Source organism: Andrographis paniculata, unplaced genomic scaffold (assembly GCF_009805555.1).
Source record: "Andrographis paniculata isolate CXL003 unplaced genomic scaffold, ASM980555v1 Contig32END, whole genome shotgun sequence".
In the NCBI taxonomy this organism is placed as follows: domain Eukaryota; kingdom Viridiplantae; phylum Streptophyta; class Magnoliopsida; order Lamiales; family Acanthaceae; genus Andrographis; species Andrographis paniculata.
Genome location: NW_026137565.1, coordinates 2196368 through 2212742, shown reverse-complemented (window position 1 = coordinate 2212742; position 16375 = coordinate 2196368). Strand labels below are relative to the sequence as shown.

Here is a 16375-nt window from a genome sequence, read left to right as displayed (position 1 = left end):
ATATAATAGTATATGTAATCGAAATTAAGGACCTAATACTTGTAGTTTACAACTAATCGAACACATATGAAACAAGAAACATCGAATCTTTTATATACTTTCTTAATAGAAGGAGTTCGGACTCAGTTTACCCAATATTCCAACCGACTAGCAACACTTACACACAACCTCGACCCAAACACTACCGACATCCACAGAAACGCACAATCAGCGCGATTAACAACCGAAATAAAAAAAAATCTCAAGATTCTAAGCCTAAATCATCGCTGAAAATCAATTACACCACGAACAACTCATAAACACATAATCGAGAAATCAAACCGAAGAACAACTTTAGAATAAGCTGTTATACAACCACGGTGGATGAACTTCAAGTTCCGATGGCCAAACTCGCCGGAATGCCAAGGACAGGTCGATCGCGTTCATCGGGAAAGCTAGGGCTCCAGAGAGTGAATATCGCGATGTGAAGGAGTGAGAATAGTCTGTCCTGTGAACCAGGAAGCAGTGTATATATATAAGGCCCCTTGGACCGATTTGAGGGCGGTCCAGGGCGGTTCAGGCCAACCGAACCCATCATCCAATTCATCACTCAATCGAGTCGAACCGCGGGCACGGGATCCGGGTTTCGATAGGTTGGGTCGGGTTGAAGTGTAATATGCACAAAACATCACAAATCTCCACCTTTTTGCGCATTGGAGAAAGTGCTTTGAGGGTGTCATCCCTGTCCGAGCTCCAACGATTTTAGTCTTTTAACCTGCGGACTTATTAACACGGTCAATGTTCTCAAGTTTTAATAAAACAGCCATAAAAAAAACAAATCAGCTCCAAAACTAAACAAAACAGCTACACAAACAATTATATGATTAAATATATCATGCTGAAAACAGAATTTTAAAAAAAAAGATACAAACCTTGAAGTTTTAAAGATTCTCCTAATCAAAAGTATCTATATAAACTGTTTTCTTACACAAATTGAATTTTGTTATTGATAAAACTTTTGTTCCCATGTCCGCAGGATTATATTCAGAAGGTATTTTTTCTAGTTTTAAAAAACCCTTAGACACTATATCACGAATGAAATAAAACCTAACATCTATATGTTTCGTTCGATCATGAAAGACTGGGTTTTTACAAAGCTGAATTCCGGATTGACTATCTGAAAAAACTGTTACTTCATTTTTCAAGTAGCCTATTTCATTTAATAAACCTTTTAACTACATACCTTCCTTCAATGCTTCAGTTATGACCACATATTCCGATTCTGTCGTAGAGAGAGCAACTATATGTTGTAGTTGGGATTTCCAACTAACACAAGAACCACACAAAGTAAAGATATACGACGTAGTTGACGTCCTAGAGTCTCTATCATTCGCATAATTAGAATCCACATAGCCATTCAGTTTTAACTCACTAGTGTGTTTACAAAATACTAGACCAACTTCAATAGTAGTATCAACTAAGTATTTAAACACACACTTTAACGCATTCCAGTGTTCCACACCCGGATTAGCCATGTATCTACTCAAACAACTAATAGAATACGCTAAATCAGGCCTAGTGCACACCATCAAGTACATAATAGAACCTACAGCACTAGTATAAGGAACATTCAGCATGTATTTCACATCATTTTCAGATTTTGGGCATTGATCTTTAGATAAAATGAAATTAGAAGCATGAGGGACAGCAGAAGGTTTAGCATCAGTCATACATAATTTATTCAAAATTTTCTTAATGTATGAAGACTGATTTAAAAACAGCATGTTATCTTTTCTATTCCTAAGTGTATTCATACCAAAAATTACCTTTGTATCTCCTAGGTATTTCATATCAAACTTCTTGCTTAAACAATCTTTCACATGATTAATGGTTTCCAAACTAGGACTCACAATCAACATATCATCAACATATAATAGCAAGAATATACGATGCTCACATGCTATTTTAAAATACAAACAATGGTCAAAATTGCTTCTATTAAATTTCAAAGATTTCATGCATTCATCAAATTTTATTTTCCATTGCCTAGGAGACTGTTTCAGTCCATAAAGGGATTTCTTTAAAAGACACACATGATTAGGATTAAATTTATCAAAGAAGCCTTCCGGCTGTTTCATGTAAATCCTTTCATACAAATCACCATGTAAAAATGCAGTTTTTACATCTAATTGTTTCAATTCCCAATTAAAATAGGCAACCAAAGCAAGCATGAGTCTTATAGTAGAATATTTAACAACAGGAGCAAAAATTTCATTGTAATCTATTCCTTCCTTTTGTGTAAACCCCTTAGCAACTAATCTTGCTTTAAATCTAACTCCATTTTCATCTTGTTTTACTTTGTAAAGCCATTTACAATCAACAACAGAACTGTTAGCTAACTTTGGCACCAAAATCCAGGTTTTATTCTCCTTTAATGACTTTATTTCTTCATTCATTGCATTAATCCACTCATTTCTTTGTTTTGATTTCATAGCTTCACTATATGAACTTGGTTCATTACCATCTAATGATTCAAACACATTATAAGCTAAGGAGATAACATCAACATCAAAATCATCTAACCTAGGGGGTTGCCTTACATTTCGCCTAACTCTATCCCTAGCAAGTTGATAATTTTCCAGATTTTGATCAATATTTTTAGCAACTCCAGATTCAATTCTCTCATTAACATCATCAGAACTGATCTCCAGACCATCATCTGAATTTCCAGAATGAAAATCTGGATCAGAACTGGTTGTTCTGGTATCAGTTCTATTTGAGGCACTGTGACCAAGTAATTCAGCCTCTAAATTGGCTAAATTATAATGATTTTGCTCCACCTCATTTTGAGTATCATTAGAACCATTAACAGCAGTATTTTCATCATTTAAAGTCTGATTTTGCTTCAAACAGGGCATTTCATTCTCATTAAATGCTACATCTCAACTAACAAAAGTTTTGAAACCTGGTTTAGTGTTTAACTATAGCCTATATCCCTTAACACCCTCGGGATACCCTAGGAACACACACTTCTCAGCCCTAGGTTCAAGTTTATCATTGAAAACACGTATAAAAGCAGAACAACCAAATACTTTCAGGTTTGAAAAATCAATTCTCTTTCCACTCCACCTAAATTCAGGACATTCACCTTTCAAAGGCACTGAAGGTGATCTATTAATCAAATAGGCTGCTGTAAGAACAGCCTCACCCCAAAAGCTCTTGGATAAACCCGAGGAAGCAAGCAAGCTTCGAACTCTTTCTAATAGAGTTCGGTTCATCCTCTCAGCCACCCCATTTTGTTGAGGTGTATAAGGGGCTGTTTTATGTCGCTTTATTCCATTTTCAATGCAAAAGCTATCAAACCAAGTGTTGCAATATTCTAAGCCATTGTCAGTTCTCAAACACTTAATCTTCTTACCCGTTTGATTTTCAATAGAAATTTTTCAATTTTTAAAAATTTCAAACACTTCAGACTTCTGTTTCATTAAAAATACCCAAACTTTCCTTGAAAAATCATCAATTATAGTCAAAAAATATCTTCTACCACCATGTGTGGGTTCACTAGCCGGTCCCCACACATCTGAGTAAAGATATTCAAGGATATCTTTTGAAAAAATCCTACTTTCAGTAGGTTTTTGAGGAAAAGTAACTCTATGATGCGTTCCATATATGCAATTGTCACAAAATGGCACATTTGAGAAATTTACAGCACCTAAACAACCAGTTTTATGCAAAATCTCCAATCCTCTATTACTCAAATGACCTAATCTCCTATGCCACAACTCAGTGCTGTCATGGACAACATTCACACAAGCATCAGATTCACAAATAGGCACAACAGACACAATATAGAGATTATTTCTCAAATCAGCCTTGAAAACTACTAAACAACCCTTAGTTATTTTCATAAAATCCATTCCCCATTTTCCTTCTAGTCCTAAAGAAGACAAACCAACACAAGAAAGCAAGTTATTTGACAGATTAGGAACATGTCTCACATTGCACAGCTTTAAAACATTTTCAGATTTAAATTTCAGCACAACAGTCCCTATTCCTTTAACACTGCAAACCCTATTATCAGCCATAGTCACATTACAGTTTAAAAGGGTTTTATAATCACTGAAAAATTCCTTAAAAGGGGTCATGTGATAGGTGCAAGCTGAATCTAATCATCATTCATTCTTATTAAAAACAATCACATTGGAACATTCAGCAATAACAGCAAACACTTCACCTAAGCCATCACCATGAGAAATCAAATTTACTTGTTCATTTGAATAAGTATTAATAGGGACTGTTCCATTTCTAAAGTTATTGTTGTTGTTATTCAAGTTTCTATTCTTCTTAGGACAATTCCTAATGAAATGTGAAGTGTCACCACAATTAAAACACCGTTTAACATACTTTGAAGGGGTTTGAGATCTATTCCTAGACTTACTTCTAGACTTCTTCTTATGTTGACTATTGTAGGAGTTATTCCATTGCTTATTGTTATTGGAAAAAGAGCCATTCTTATTCGGTCTAAAGGGAGATCTACCCCTAACATGCATCACCTCACCATGTGACTGTTTATTAGCTTTACTTAGTTTCAAATCCACTTCTTTACTTTTTAGACCATTTACCACAACATCTAGAGTAATCACATCCCTACCATATTTTATAGCTGATTTTACATCTGAATATGTACTAGGGATTGCATTTAACATGACAATAGAGCTGTAATCATCTATGTTTTTATCCCCTGTAAGTTTTATATCTTGAATTAACTTTGAAAAAACATCTAAATTTTCATCCATTGTCTTTGAAAGGTTTAATTTGAAACTAAAGAATTGCTCTAACAAATGTATCCTATTTGGAAGTGAAGTTTCAGTATACATGTTATTTAATTTGTCCCACAAATCCTCAGCTGAACCATAAGTTCCTATTTTTCTAATTACATGGTCAGCTAGGTTTAAAATAATGCACGAAGAAGCAAGTTCATCAAGCTCAAACCTTTCTTCAAGAGAAAGGTCTGTTGCTTGATCAGGTTCAACGGCTTTTATCAATCTTTGAGTTACAAGAACACTTCTCATCTTTTGTTTCCAAATTGCAAAATCAGATTTTCCATCAAAAGGCTGTATATTAAAGAATGCTTGACTAGCCATGATTTTTAAAATGAAGAGAAAAACAATCTGTTTTAGGTAAAAACACAAGAACTGACCAAATTTCACAAGAAAAACTACTGGTCCTAAGAACAGATTCACTGAATCACTTAAAAAACAGATTTATGGTTTATAAAATCTCAACAAAAAAAGATCCACCAGATAGGAATGCACCAAGAACAGAGAAAACTGAATATTAACTAATCCAAGGGTTAGTTTCTTGAGAAAACTAACTTAGGAGCAGTTAATATTTCATAACACACAATCAGCTTTGCACAAACTGCTCTAACTAACACTCTAACTGTCACAACAACCTCAAACAGCCACACTTATCACAGAAACAACCACTTAGCAAACTAAACTTTTCACACTTAGCCACCCCAAGACTGAAATCTCACAAAAATATGTAACAGGGTTAGGAATGTTACCCACTCCAAGCTCCGCAACTATTCTTTGACTTTCTTTTCGTAATTGAAGGCCTCCAACCTGTAAAATCCTTCCAACTGCGCACTTAATACACAGATTAGTAAAGTTTGGATGAATCAATCAACAAGGAACTACCCAAATCAACCAAATAAGGATGATTTCAAGTCCTAATCTCCTACATGGCCTATCTTAGTCCTTATCAAGGGGATCTAAACTTTTCAGAAGTGAAAAAACACCTTAAAAAATTAGTTTTCACTTCGATAGAACAGTAAACAACCAAGATTTCGAAAAACTTGAAATTATTTACACAAAACCTTCGGATTTTACAGAGAGAACTAGGTGTTCACTCCAGGAACTCGAAAATCACGATTCCAGTAAACTAACAAGCCCTAACCAGCTCTGATACCACTTGTAATCAAAATTAAGGACCTAATACTTGTAGTTTACAACTAATCGAACACATATGAAACAAGAAACATCGAATCTTTTATATACTTTCTTAATCGAAGGAGTTCGGACTTAGTTTACCTAATATTCCAACCGACTAGCAACACTTACACACAACCTCGACCCAAACACTACCGACATCCACAGAAACGCACAATCAGCGCGATTAACAACCTACTCGAAAGAAATCTCAAGATTCTAAGCCTAAACCATCGCGGACAATCAATTACACCACGAACAGCTCATAAACACAGAATCGAGAAATCAAAAGAAGAACAGCTTTAGAACAAGCTGTTATACAACCACGGTGGATGAATTTCAAGTTCCGATGGCCAAACTCGCCGGAATGCCAAGGACAGGTCGATCTCGTTCGTCGGGAAAGCTAGAGCTCCAGAGAGTGAATATCGCGATGTGAAGGAGTGAGAATAGTCTGTCCAGTGAACCGGGAAGCAGTGTATATATATAAGACCCCTTGGACCGGTTTGAGGGCGGTCCAGGGCGGTTCAGGCCAACCGAACCCATCATCCAATTCATCACTCAATCGGGTCGAACCGCGGGCACGGGATCCGGATTTCGATAGGTTGGGTCAGGTCGAAGAGTGAAATGCACAAAACATCACAGTATAAATATATATTAATTTGTATAATTTAATTATAAATTTATATTATATCTATATATATTTCTAAATTTTATTTATCTGTATTATAAAAAAATTTACTTTTTACAAAATAATATATATTATATATATTTTATTAAATTATACATATTATAAAAATTTTAATTTACATTTATAATTTAAATTAAAAAAAAAAACATGTCAGGCGCCTACCCCGCAAACCGACAGCCTAAGTTTGGGCTGGCCTGAGCGTGAGAAACACACCCTAAAATTTCATAATTCTAATTTTATGATTAAATAATACAAATAATGTAATTATTTTTAAGGCATCAACATGGCGGTGAATTTTCTATCCTTGCTGTTACCAAAAAAAAAAAAAAAAAAAAAAAGCAATTTCAATTTATAATAAATAGTTTTTACATATTTTTTTAATATATACCTTTGACATTATTTATATTTACAAAAATATTATAACTATTTATACAATTTATTTATTATAAAAATTATTTTATCTCGTTGATTTACTCATATACTTGATCACAATCAATCAATAAAGTAATATATTTATTAAAAGTAATGTCCAATTCAAATGAAAATATAATTTGTGGACATAACGAGCATATTTTATTTAAATATATTTAAAACACTTAAACAACATTTTAAATTTATTTTAGTTATATATTTAATAATAACTAACCACCAATTAGATAAATTTCATCCAATCAAACTTCTAACCATATTTGCAACTATTAACCAAACAAATAATTATGGATAAAATAATTAATTAGCTTGATTAAAATTAAAAAAATATTTTATAAAATTTAAAATACTATTATAGTGTATAATTACTTAAAAAAAAAAAAGAGACAAAAGATGTGGAATGGACCGAAATAATAAAAGTAAACATTAGATAAATTAGTATTTATTTTATTTCATGACCTGAAAATCTGAAACCGCTATTTTTCAAGCATGCTTTGCTAAATTTTTGGATCCAACTTAATTACCTGCAAATTAAATCTGAAAGAAAAAATAAAAATTAAACCCATAATCTTACATTTAATTTTGATAGCGCATGCAATGCAGGTAGGTGAAGAACTAAGCATTCCATCGTACGTGTACTACACTGCTGGAGCATTCAGTCTTGGCGTGTATTACGACATCGTTTCACTCAAATTCGAACAAAATCAGGACCTGGCACAGTACAAGGATTCCGACACACAAGTCTCCTCGCGATGCGCCTCACAGCCTCTCCCCGCCAAAGTACTTACTCGCATCTTCGTCAACGGCAGCCCTCTCGGAGATATCTTCCTCCAATACTTCCGGAAGTTCGCCTCTGCCAAAGGAGTTCTCATCAACACCTTCTACGAACTCGAATCCTACGCCGTCGATTCTCTGTCCGCTCATTACAAAAGCTACCCAAAGGTTTACCCGATCGGACCCATTCTGAAGGACAATCAGGGCTCCGGCGATCCGTCGGTAGACGATTTGATGACGTGGCTAGACGATCAGCCGGAGGAGTCGGTGGTGTTTCTGTGCTTCGGGACGATGGGGGCGTTCGAAGGAGCTCAGGTTCGGGAATTCGCCGAGGCTCTGGAAGGTTCCGGAAGTAGGTTCGTGTGGTCGTTGCGGAAGCCGACCTCGTCGTTGCTTCCGGGCGAGTACGGCGACTACGGCGAGGTTCTGCCGGAGGGTTTTCTGGAGCGGACGGCGGGGGTGGGGCGGGTTATCGGGTGGGCGCCGCAGGTGGCGGTGCTGGCGCACAGGGCGGTGGGGGGATTCGTGTCGCACTGCGGGTGGAACTCGGTGCTGGAGAGCGTGTGGCACGGTGTTCCGGTGGCGGCGCTGCCGCTGTACGGAGAGCAGCAGATAAATGCATTCGAGCTGGTGAGGGAGTTGGGGATGGCGGAGGAGATAAGGATTGATTACAGGATAGATATCGCTGGCCAGGAGAAGGCGGAGATTGTCCCGGCGGGGGATATCGAGGCGGCGATCCGGCGGTTGATGGCGGCGGGCGGCGGCGCGAGGGGGAAAGTGAAGGAGATGCAGAGGAAGAGCCGAGAGGTTTTGAAGGAAGGCGGGTCGTCGTACGCTTCGCAAGTGGAGTTTTTCCAGGATGTGTTGAGAAACGTCGGATTGGAATAATGATTTGAATTATGACCGTTGGATTTGAGTCTTGCATTTACTGGATTTTACACCCTTATAATTTTAGGCATGTGCTCACGTAATTTGTGTTTGTGTTTGGTCCTGTTTTTAAATTCTTATGCTACCATATCTATTGGCAAAAACTTATGGTTATGTATTCTTTAGAGTTTTGAATTTTATGGAATTTTTGTTATTAATTATTATGGATTGTCAAAATGTTAAAGAGAAATTATGATTGTGTTTGCTTTGTATCTAGGCCAGAAAACTCAAGTGATCCGAAATGCTTTGTATGTGGCGGAGTTGGTCATGTGAAAGTGGAATGTGCAACATTCAAGAAGAAAAGAAAGCATGCATTTCAAGCTACCTGGAGTGATGAAGAAGACAGTCAAGAATATGAAGATGAAAGTGATAATGAAAGCGTTGTTGTCTTTGTTGCCAAAGAAGGAGAATCTAGCAAAGGAAAAGAAAGTATTCCTGAAGAAGAATGTAACAACAACGACACAATCAAAATGGATATCTATGAGCTAATGGAAGCTTATGAAGAAGTTGTAACTGAACATAAAATTTGTGTTAAAAGAAACAAGGATTTGATCAACACAGTTTACCGTTTGGAAGCTCGAGTTGAAAAAGTTGAGAAAGTGAATCAAGAAATGTTTGAAATCAATGCAGGACTTCAGAAGGACGTCAAGCAGTTGAAAATGAAGTGTGATGATCTGAGAGAAGAAAATGATAGACTCAGAAAAGGAAAAGACAAACTCGATGAAGTTTTATTGATTGGAAAGCCATTTGGAGATCATTGTGGGATTGGTTATCAAGAATCCATGAAGGTGAATCCAACTACTTTTGTGAAAGGAGGTTTGCTTACTGATGTAAAGATTCCAGAGAAACCTGCAAAAGAAAAGAACATTGAAGGTCCCAAAGAAAACATAAATAAGAGACAAAATCAAAACCGCAGAAGGAACAGACGTGTCAATACGTCGTTACAACAGAAGAGTAACTGCAAGTACTATTTTCGATTTGGTCATACTAAATCTCACTGTTTCAAGCTGGCTAGGGATTTGATGTCTGGAAAGAAGGTTAATTGGCCCTCAGATGAGCTGAAACAAATGGTGAATTTCAGAATGGAATGGAGACCTAAAGAATCAATCTAAGATGATGTGCTATGTCATCCTATCTAGTCAATAAGCTACAAAATCATCCCGATGGTATTTCGACAGTGGATGTTCACGCCATATAACGAATCAGAAGCATCTATTGAAGAACTATGTAGCTGACACTTGTGGAGAAGTGATATTTGGAGTTTGAGCCAAAGGAAAAATTGTGGGCTATGGTTCTCTCGAAGCCAAAGGTATACCGAAGCTGACGAAAGTATATTTTGTTGAAGGCTTGAGTACTAATCTCATTAGTATCAGTCAGTTATGTGATGATTAGCTGTTAGTGAAGTTCACTAAGGATGCTTGTGAGGTTTACAACAACAAGAAAGAGTGCGTGATGACTGGAAAAAGGTCAAGGAACAACTGCTACTTACTTGACAAACCAGCGGATGTTACATTGATCTCAAAGGATGATGAAGCCCTTCTATGGCATACAAGACTTGGCCATGTCAACCAACAGAGCTTGATGAAGTTGAGCAAGCAAGGAATTATCAGAGGACTTCCAAAGTTTTAGAAGTTACTTAACTTCGTTTGTGGTGATTGTGCTCGAGGAAAGTAGAAGCGTGTCTCCCATCTGCAGTCGGAACATCAAAGCAGCAACACTTGTCTTGATTTTCTGCACATGGATTTAATGGGTCCAGTGGATACACCCAGTCTTAGAGGTAAAAAGTACATACTTGTTTGCATTGATGATTTCTCGAGATATACATGCGTTGATTTTATAAAGGAGAAAAGAGATACATTTGATATCTTTAAAAAATTGTGCAAAAGACTGATGAATGAAAAGAGATCAAAGGTTAATTGAATTCGTATAGATCATGGTAAGGAGTTTGAGAATCAAAATTTTGATGGTTTTTGTTTTGATCTTGGAATACTGCATGAGTGTTCAGCCCAGGAGACCCCACAACAAAATGAAGTCTTCGAAAGGAAGAATCGAACACTTCGAGAAATGGCTCGATCAATGATGCAAGCAAAAGGTGTTGCGAAGTACTTTTGGGCTGAGGCGATCAACACTGCGTGTTATGTGATCAACGGAGTATATTTGAGACCCCACACTGAGATCACACCGTACGAGCTATGGAAAGAAAGAAAGCCGAATGTGTCATAATTTCACACATTTGGATGTCGATGTTATATTTTGAAGAATATGAGTCATCTTCAGAAATTTGATGCAAGATCAGATGAAGGAATATTCATTGGTTATTCCCATAACAGCAAAGCTTATCGCGTTTACAACAAGAGGATGAAGAAAGTTATGGAATCGATGAATGTAACTTTTGATGACTCTCGTGTGGAAAAGGAGATCAATCAATCAACAGGTTGATGAAGACTTGATGCCTCTTCCTACTGTTCAGAATCAAAATACTTTACTTGAGGTTCAGAACCCTTTACCCCAAATTCCAGAAACAACTCGTGATGAGAGTTCGATGTTGTTCGATTGGAGTGAAGCAGATAAATCTACTGAAGTTACCACTGCTGCAGAACAACCTGGAGAATGTTAGTCTGAAGTTGAAGTAAAGAGATATGGTTCAAGAATTCCTAAGAACCATCTTATTGATGCTGTCATTGGAGATCCGCAAGAAGGTCGTCGAACGAGAGGAAAGCAAATTGATTTTAGAGAATTTGCTGGTATGAATTGCTTTGTGTCTACCATTGAGCCAAAGAACATTGAAGAAGCGCTGAAAGATGAACTGGATCAGTGCCATGCAAGATGAGTTGAATCAGTTTGAAAGGAACAAAGTCTGGACGTTGGTAGAACGACCAGATGACATCAATGTGATTGGAACAAAGTGGATATTCAAGAACAAATCTGATGAGAAAGGGAATATCACAAGGAACAAAACTCGGCTAGTTGCACAGGGATACACTCAGATTGAAGGAGTTGATTATGATGAAACGTTTGCCCCCATTGCAAGAATTGTATCCGTGAGGTTATTATTCTCAATCTCATGCTCGCTTGGATTTTCTCTATTTCAAATGGATGTCAAAATTGCATTTTTGAATGATTGGATCAAAGAAGAAATATACGTGGAGCAGCCTAAAGGATTTGAAGATCCATTTTATCCAAATCATGTCTACCGATTGAGGAAAGCTTTGTATGGATTGAAGCAAGCACCCCGTGCTTGGTATGATCGATTGTCTATCTTTTTTATTGGAAACGAATATACCAGAGGATCCACAGATAAGATGTTATTCATCAAACATAAAAGTACTGATGTTATGATTGCTCAAGTTTATATCGATGATATTGTCTTTGGATCAACGGAAAAGAAGTTGAAGGATGAATTTGTAGAGTTCATGCATTCAGAATTCGAGATGAGTATGGAGAGCTGACATATTTCCTTGGATTACAAATTAAGCAATGTCCTGATGGGATATTTCTGAACCAAATGAAGTATGCAAAGAATATGGTTGAGAAGTTTGGTATGAAGAGTTCTAAGACTGTTAGAACACCGTTGGAACAACAGGACAAGCTGTCTAAAGATGCTGAAGGAAAGAATGTCGATCAAAAGTTATGTATGAGCATTATCGGAAGTCTGTTGTATCTTACAACTAGCAGACCCGATATCACATTTAGCGTTGGTGTTTGTGCTCATTTCAATCAACTCCAAAAGAATCTCATTTTAAAGCCGCAAAGAGAATTTTGAGGTATATTAATGGAACATCCGAACTTGGATTATGGTATTATAAGAGATCATCACTTGATCTAATTGGATTTACTGATTCCGATTGGGCCGGATGCTGTGATGACCTGAAGAGTACGACGGAAAGATGTTTTTACATTGGTGACAATTTGATCAGTTGGAGTTCCAAGAAGCAAAGTTCGATTGCTTTGTCTACTGCTGAGGCGAAGTATGTAGCCGCTGGAAGTTGTTGTGCGTAATTGTTATGGATCAAGAAAATGTTGAAGGATTATGGAATTGAGAAGGAGTCGTTTGTACTATGGTGTGACAACACCAGTGCAATCAACATATCGAATAATCCAGTTCAACATGGTCGAACGAAGCACATAGAAATTCGATATCATTTTATCCGAACGCTTGTGGAAGCTGAAGTGTGCAAATTGCAGCACATTGGAACTGATTTTCAAAAGGCAGACATCTTCACCAAAGCATTGGATTCAGAGAGATTTGAGAATTTGAGAAGAAAATTAGGTATGTGTTCATACCTTAACTAGTGCGGATTATTGAAGGAATTAAGTCCAATATTCATGGGATTTTATTTGGATATATTTTGGAATATTGGATAAATATAAAGAAAGGAGAAATACGTTGCGTAATATTATTGGAAGGGAAATTTATAGCCTTTTTAGGGTTACAGAGTCTGCTGCCTTGGGCAGTGTCCCGACGTCGAAACGTCGCTCTGACAACCCACGCGCCTGGATTGATGGGAATTAATGGAGGTTTCGTGTGAAAGGTTTTTGATTCCTCTGTATCTATATATCTTTAGATCAGAGTGCACATACATAACTCATCCTTTCTCTCCAAACCCTATTTCAACTTGTGAAAGAGTTTTTCTCTCAAAATCTCCAACCATGGTGAAAAATCGTTCCGGTGGAGTTGCGAAGGATGTTAAGCCAAAATCTGTTTCAAAGAGGAAATTTGGAACTACAACGAAAGGAAAGAAGCTGCCTAAACGTTTTTCCCTTATTCTTGAAACCGTTCATGAACATGTGATGGAAGAATTTGATCGTGATGTTGATATTCCAGCAACTGATGTAGCCCATGATGAGGGAACTGCTGTCTCAACTGCTGAAGATCGTTTCATTTCTGAAGGACTTGAAGGTCATCTAGTGAAACATGTTGTTGTGCATGAAATCGATCTAAACGAAGTTGCACCCATGGAAACCGCAAATGAGGATGAAGTCGTTGTTGAAATGGTTGGCGCACAAAAAGAAAATTCTGAAGAGAACCTTGTTGATGTTCAAGAAGTTGAAACTGTTACTGGTGGTGTTGCAGATGTTGCTACAACCATAAAAAAGGTTCCTGCTGTTCATGAACCTGAAAGTGAGGCTGTGCATGAAGAGGTACCTGCTGAAGACATTGAAGGAGTTGGAACAGAAATGCCACAACCCATGGATATGAATTTTGAAGCTACAGAGGCGGAACAAGTCATTCCTGAAAATATGGTTGAGGAAGGAGAAGCTCTTCTTGTGGAACCCCCCAAAATCGATGAAGAAGAAGAAGATGAGTTGGACTCTCTTCGTCTGTCCTCTGCTTTGGACAGACTCCGGAAAAGAAAGCAAGGCAGTTCGTCTCGCAATGCCCCTGCCCCTGCTAAAAAGATTTTCAAAAGGACTAAGGCAAATACTCGAAAGTCTAAAGGAGTTTCTGGTCCTCCTGCTGTTCGTGAAGATAAAGCGTTGAATGAGGCATATTATTATGCTTCTGGGCGTTGCTATGCTCAGGATGTTCTTGTTGGAAGGATTGTAATTTCAGAAGCTCAGTTCATTCGGAGAGCGTATACCGATGCCGGATTCCGTGCGTTCCTTAAGGAAAGGCATTTGTTGTTTTGGGCAACCGGATTGAAGCGTTACTGTCCTCGTCTTGTCAAGGAGTTTTATGCCAATTTGAGTGGGAAGGTACTCAATCCGAACTCTCTCTGGTATCATAAGATATATATTCGTGGCAAAATTTTGGAACTTAGCCCTGCAGTGATCAATGAGTTGTTACAACTGCCGGCGAATGATGAAAATAAGCTGCCATCTGAGCTGATTGATGAATCAACAAAGGAGGTTGCTAGAACCATTTCTGCTGGAAATGCTTCGTCATTTGGACGTTCTGGAGTGACTGGAACAATGCTGACAATGAAGTATCAGTGTCTCTTTCGACTTTGTGGATGCAATATCTTACCAACCGTCAACAATACAAGTATCAGCACTGATATGGGTACTCTCATCTTCTCTATTTATAAACATTTTGAGCTAATTAATTTTGGCTATTTAGTAATTAAGAAGATGATTGACTTTTGTTCGGATTCAAAAGTGGAATGGACACGATTGCCCTATCCCGATTTAATTTGTTTGTTCTTGAGTTCCAAGGGAATTCATCCAGAACCGGATGAGGTGGTGTTTCCCATTCGATCGTTTATTGCCCAGTCCAACCTAAAAAAGCTTTACAATGACTTTCTTCTCGGTGCCCCATTGGATGCCGATGCCCGCATAGAGAAGTGTAGGGCACTACTAACTAAAGTCATGAGGGAACAATCTGCTCTGTCTGCTGCTCTCATTGCTCAAAATCGTAAAGTGGCACAGACCATGAGGCTGATGCCTCGCAAACCTAGAAGCGTAGATGATGAGGACGCTGATGCAAATGATGATGAAGATGGTGATGGTGCGGAGGAAGCCGACCCTTGACCACCTCTTTTTGGCCTTTGCTACAATGCAAATAGGAGAATGCAGCAAGCCAAGGGGAGTGTGTTGAGGAGAATTTGGTATTACCATCTACTGTTTTCTGTCTGTTTTTTGATAAACGTGCAGGAGAGGCTGCAGGTATTATCCTCTCATACTTGATGACATTAATTGCCCTGATTCACTCCCCCAAAAGTTGACACACAGTCAACTTTGTCCTCTAGTGGCAGGATTTATATTTGGTATGGATGTTTGTTTGTTTAAGTGGGTGAGTAACCAGAACTTAGAGAGTAAGTATTCTCTCCACCTGTTAGAGTGTTGAGAGAGCTCATCCATTGAGGGTTGAAGACGAGAAGAAGGATTCTTGGAGTCGAAGCCGAAGAAGATATTCATCCGGTAAACAACCTTATTCTTAGCTTGGTCGCTGGCCTGCTGGAGTTGTTGCGGTAGAGTAACAACCAGTCCATGAGAGTTTGTAAAACTAAATGGAGTTTGGGTAGAAGATAGGTTGGGTAGTTCGGTTTGGTGTCTTATATGGTGTAAACCAAGTATTTGGTTTAGTTAAGACTCCTGGATTGGAATCCCCCAGACGTAGGTTAGAAAACCGAACTGGGTAAACAAACTTGGTGTGTTGTTTTTCTTTCTGCACTTATTCAACCATCAATTTATGCATGAACACAGACCTCTGTTATAACCGCGAGATAACTACGTTGTAAAGCTGTGATTACGTCGAACGTGCCACAGTTCCGCTATGCAAGGTACTCGGAGGCGTTGGACCTCTTACGCGCCCCTCTCCGCGACTTCCAACAAATAGATGTATGAAAAATATTGTTACCGTATTGATGTTTAAGAGTCACACGGTGCTCATTAAATATGTACCGTTTGATTTTTATAACTTAGTATTTAATTGTTAATAATTAATAAATAAGTTTAATTTTAAATTTTTCTATACACTCAAATCTATATTTGGAAAAAAAATAATAATAGTGGAGATGATAGCAAAATTTGTTATAAAGGTTAATCTATATTTAGAAAAAAAATAATAATAGTGGAGATAATAGCAAAATTTGTTATAAAATAGCAGAAAACATCAGTCTATAAATATAACATTGGAGTACAT

At 37.6% G+C, this 16375-nt stretch overlaps 2 protein-coding genes across 2 annotated transcripts; both read left to right on the top strand.

Moving 5' to 3' along the window:
- The first annotated feature begins 7686 nt into the window (after nt 1-7686).
- On the top strand, nt 7687-8882 carry LOC127247726 (UDP-glucose flavonoid 3-O-glucosyltransferase 6-like). The gene has a single exon (XM_051269706.1). It carries the CDS (start codon nt 7687-7689, stop codon nt 8749-8751), a length of 1065 nt encoding a protein of 354 aa, XP_051125663.1. The 3' UTR covers nt 8752-8882.
- Nucleotides 8883-13440: 4558 nt separating this feature from the next.
- On the top strand, nt 13441-15261 carry LOC127247354 (uncharacterized). The gene has a single exon (XM_051269187.1). It carries the CDS (start codon nt 13441-13443, stop codon nt 15259-15261), a length of 1821 nt encoding a protein of 606 aa, XP_051125144.1.
- Nucleotides 15262-16375: the final 1114 nt, after the last annotated feature.

Coding starts and splice junctions, on each gene's coding strand:
- LOC127247726 (XM_051269706.1), top strand. CDS start 7,687: ATGCAGGTAGGTGAAGAACTAAGCATTCCATCGTACGTGTACTACACT.
- LOC127247354 (XM_051269187.1), top strand. CDS start 13,441: ATGGTGAAAAATCGTTCCGGTGGAGTTGCGAAGGATGTTAAGCCAAAA.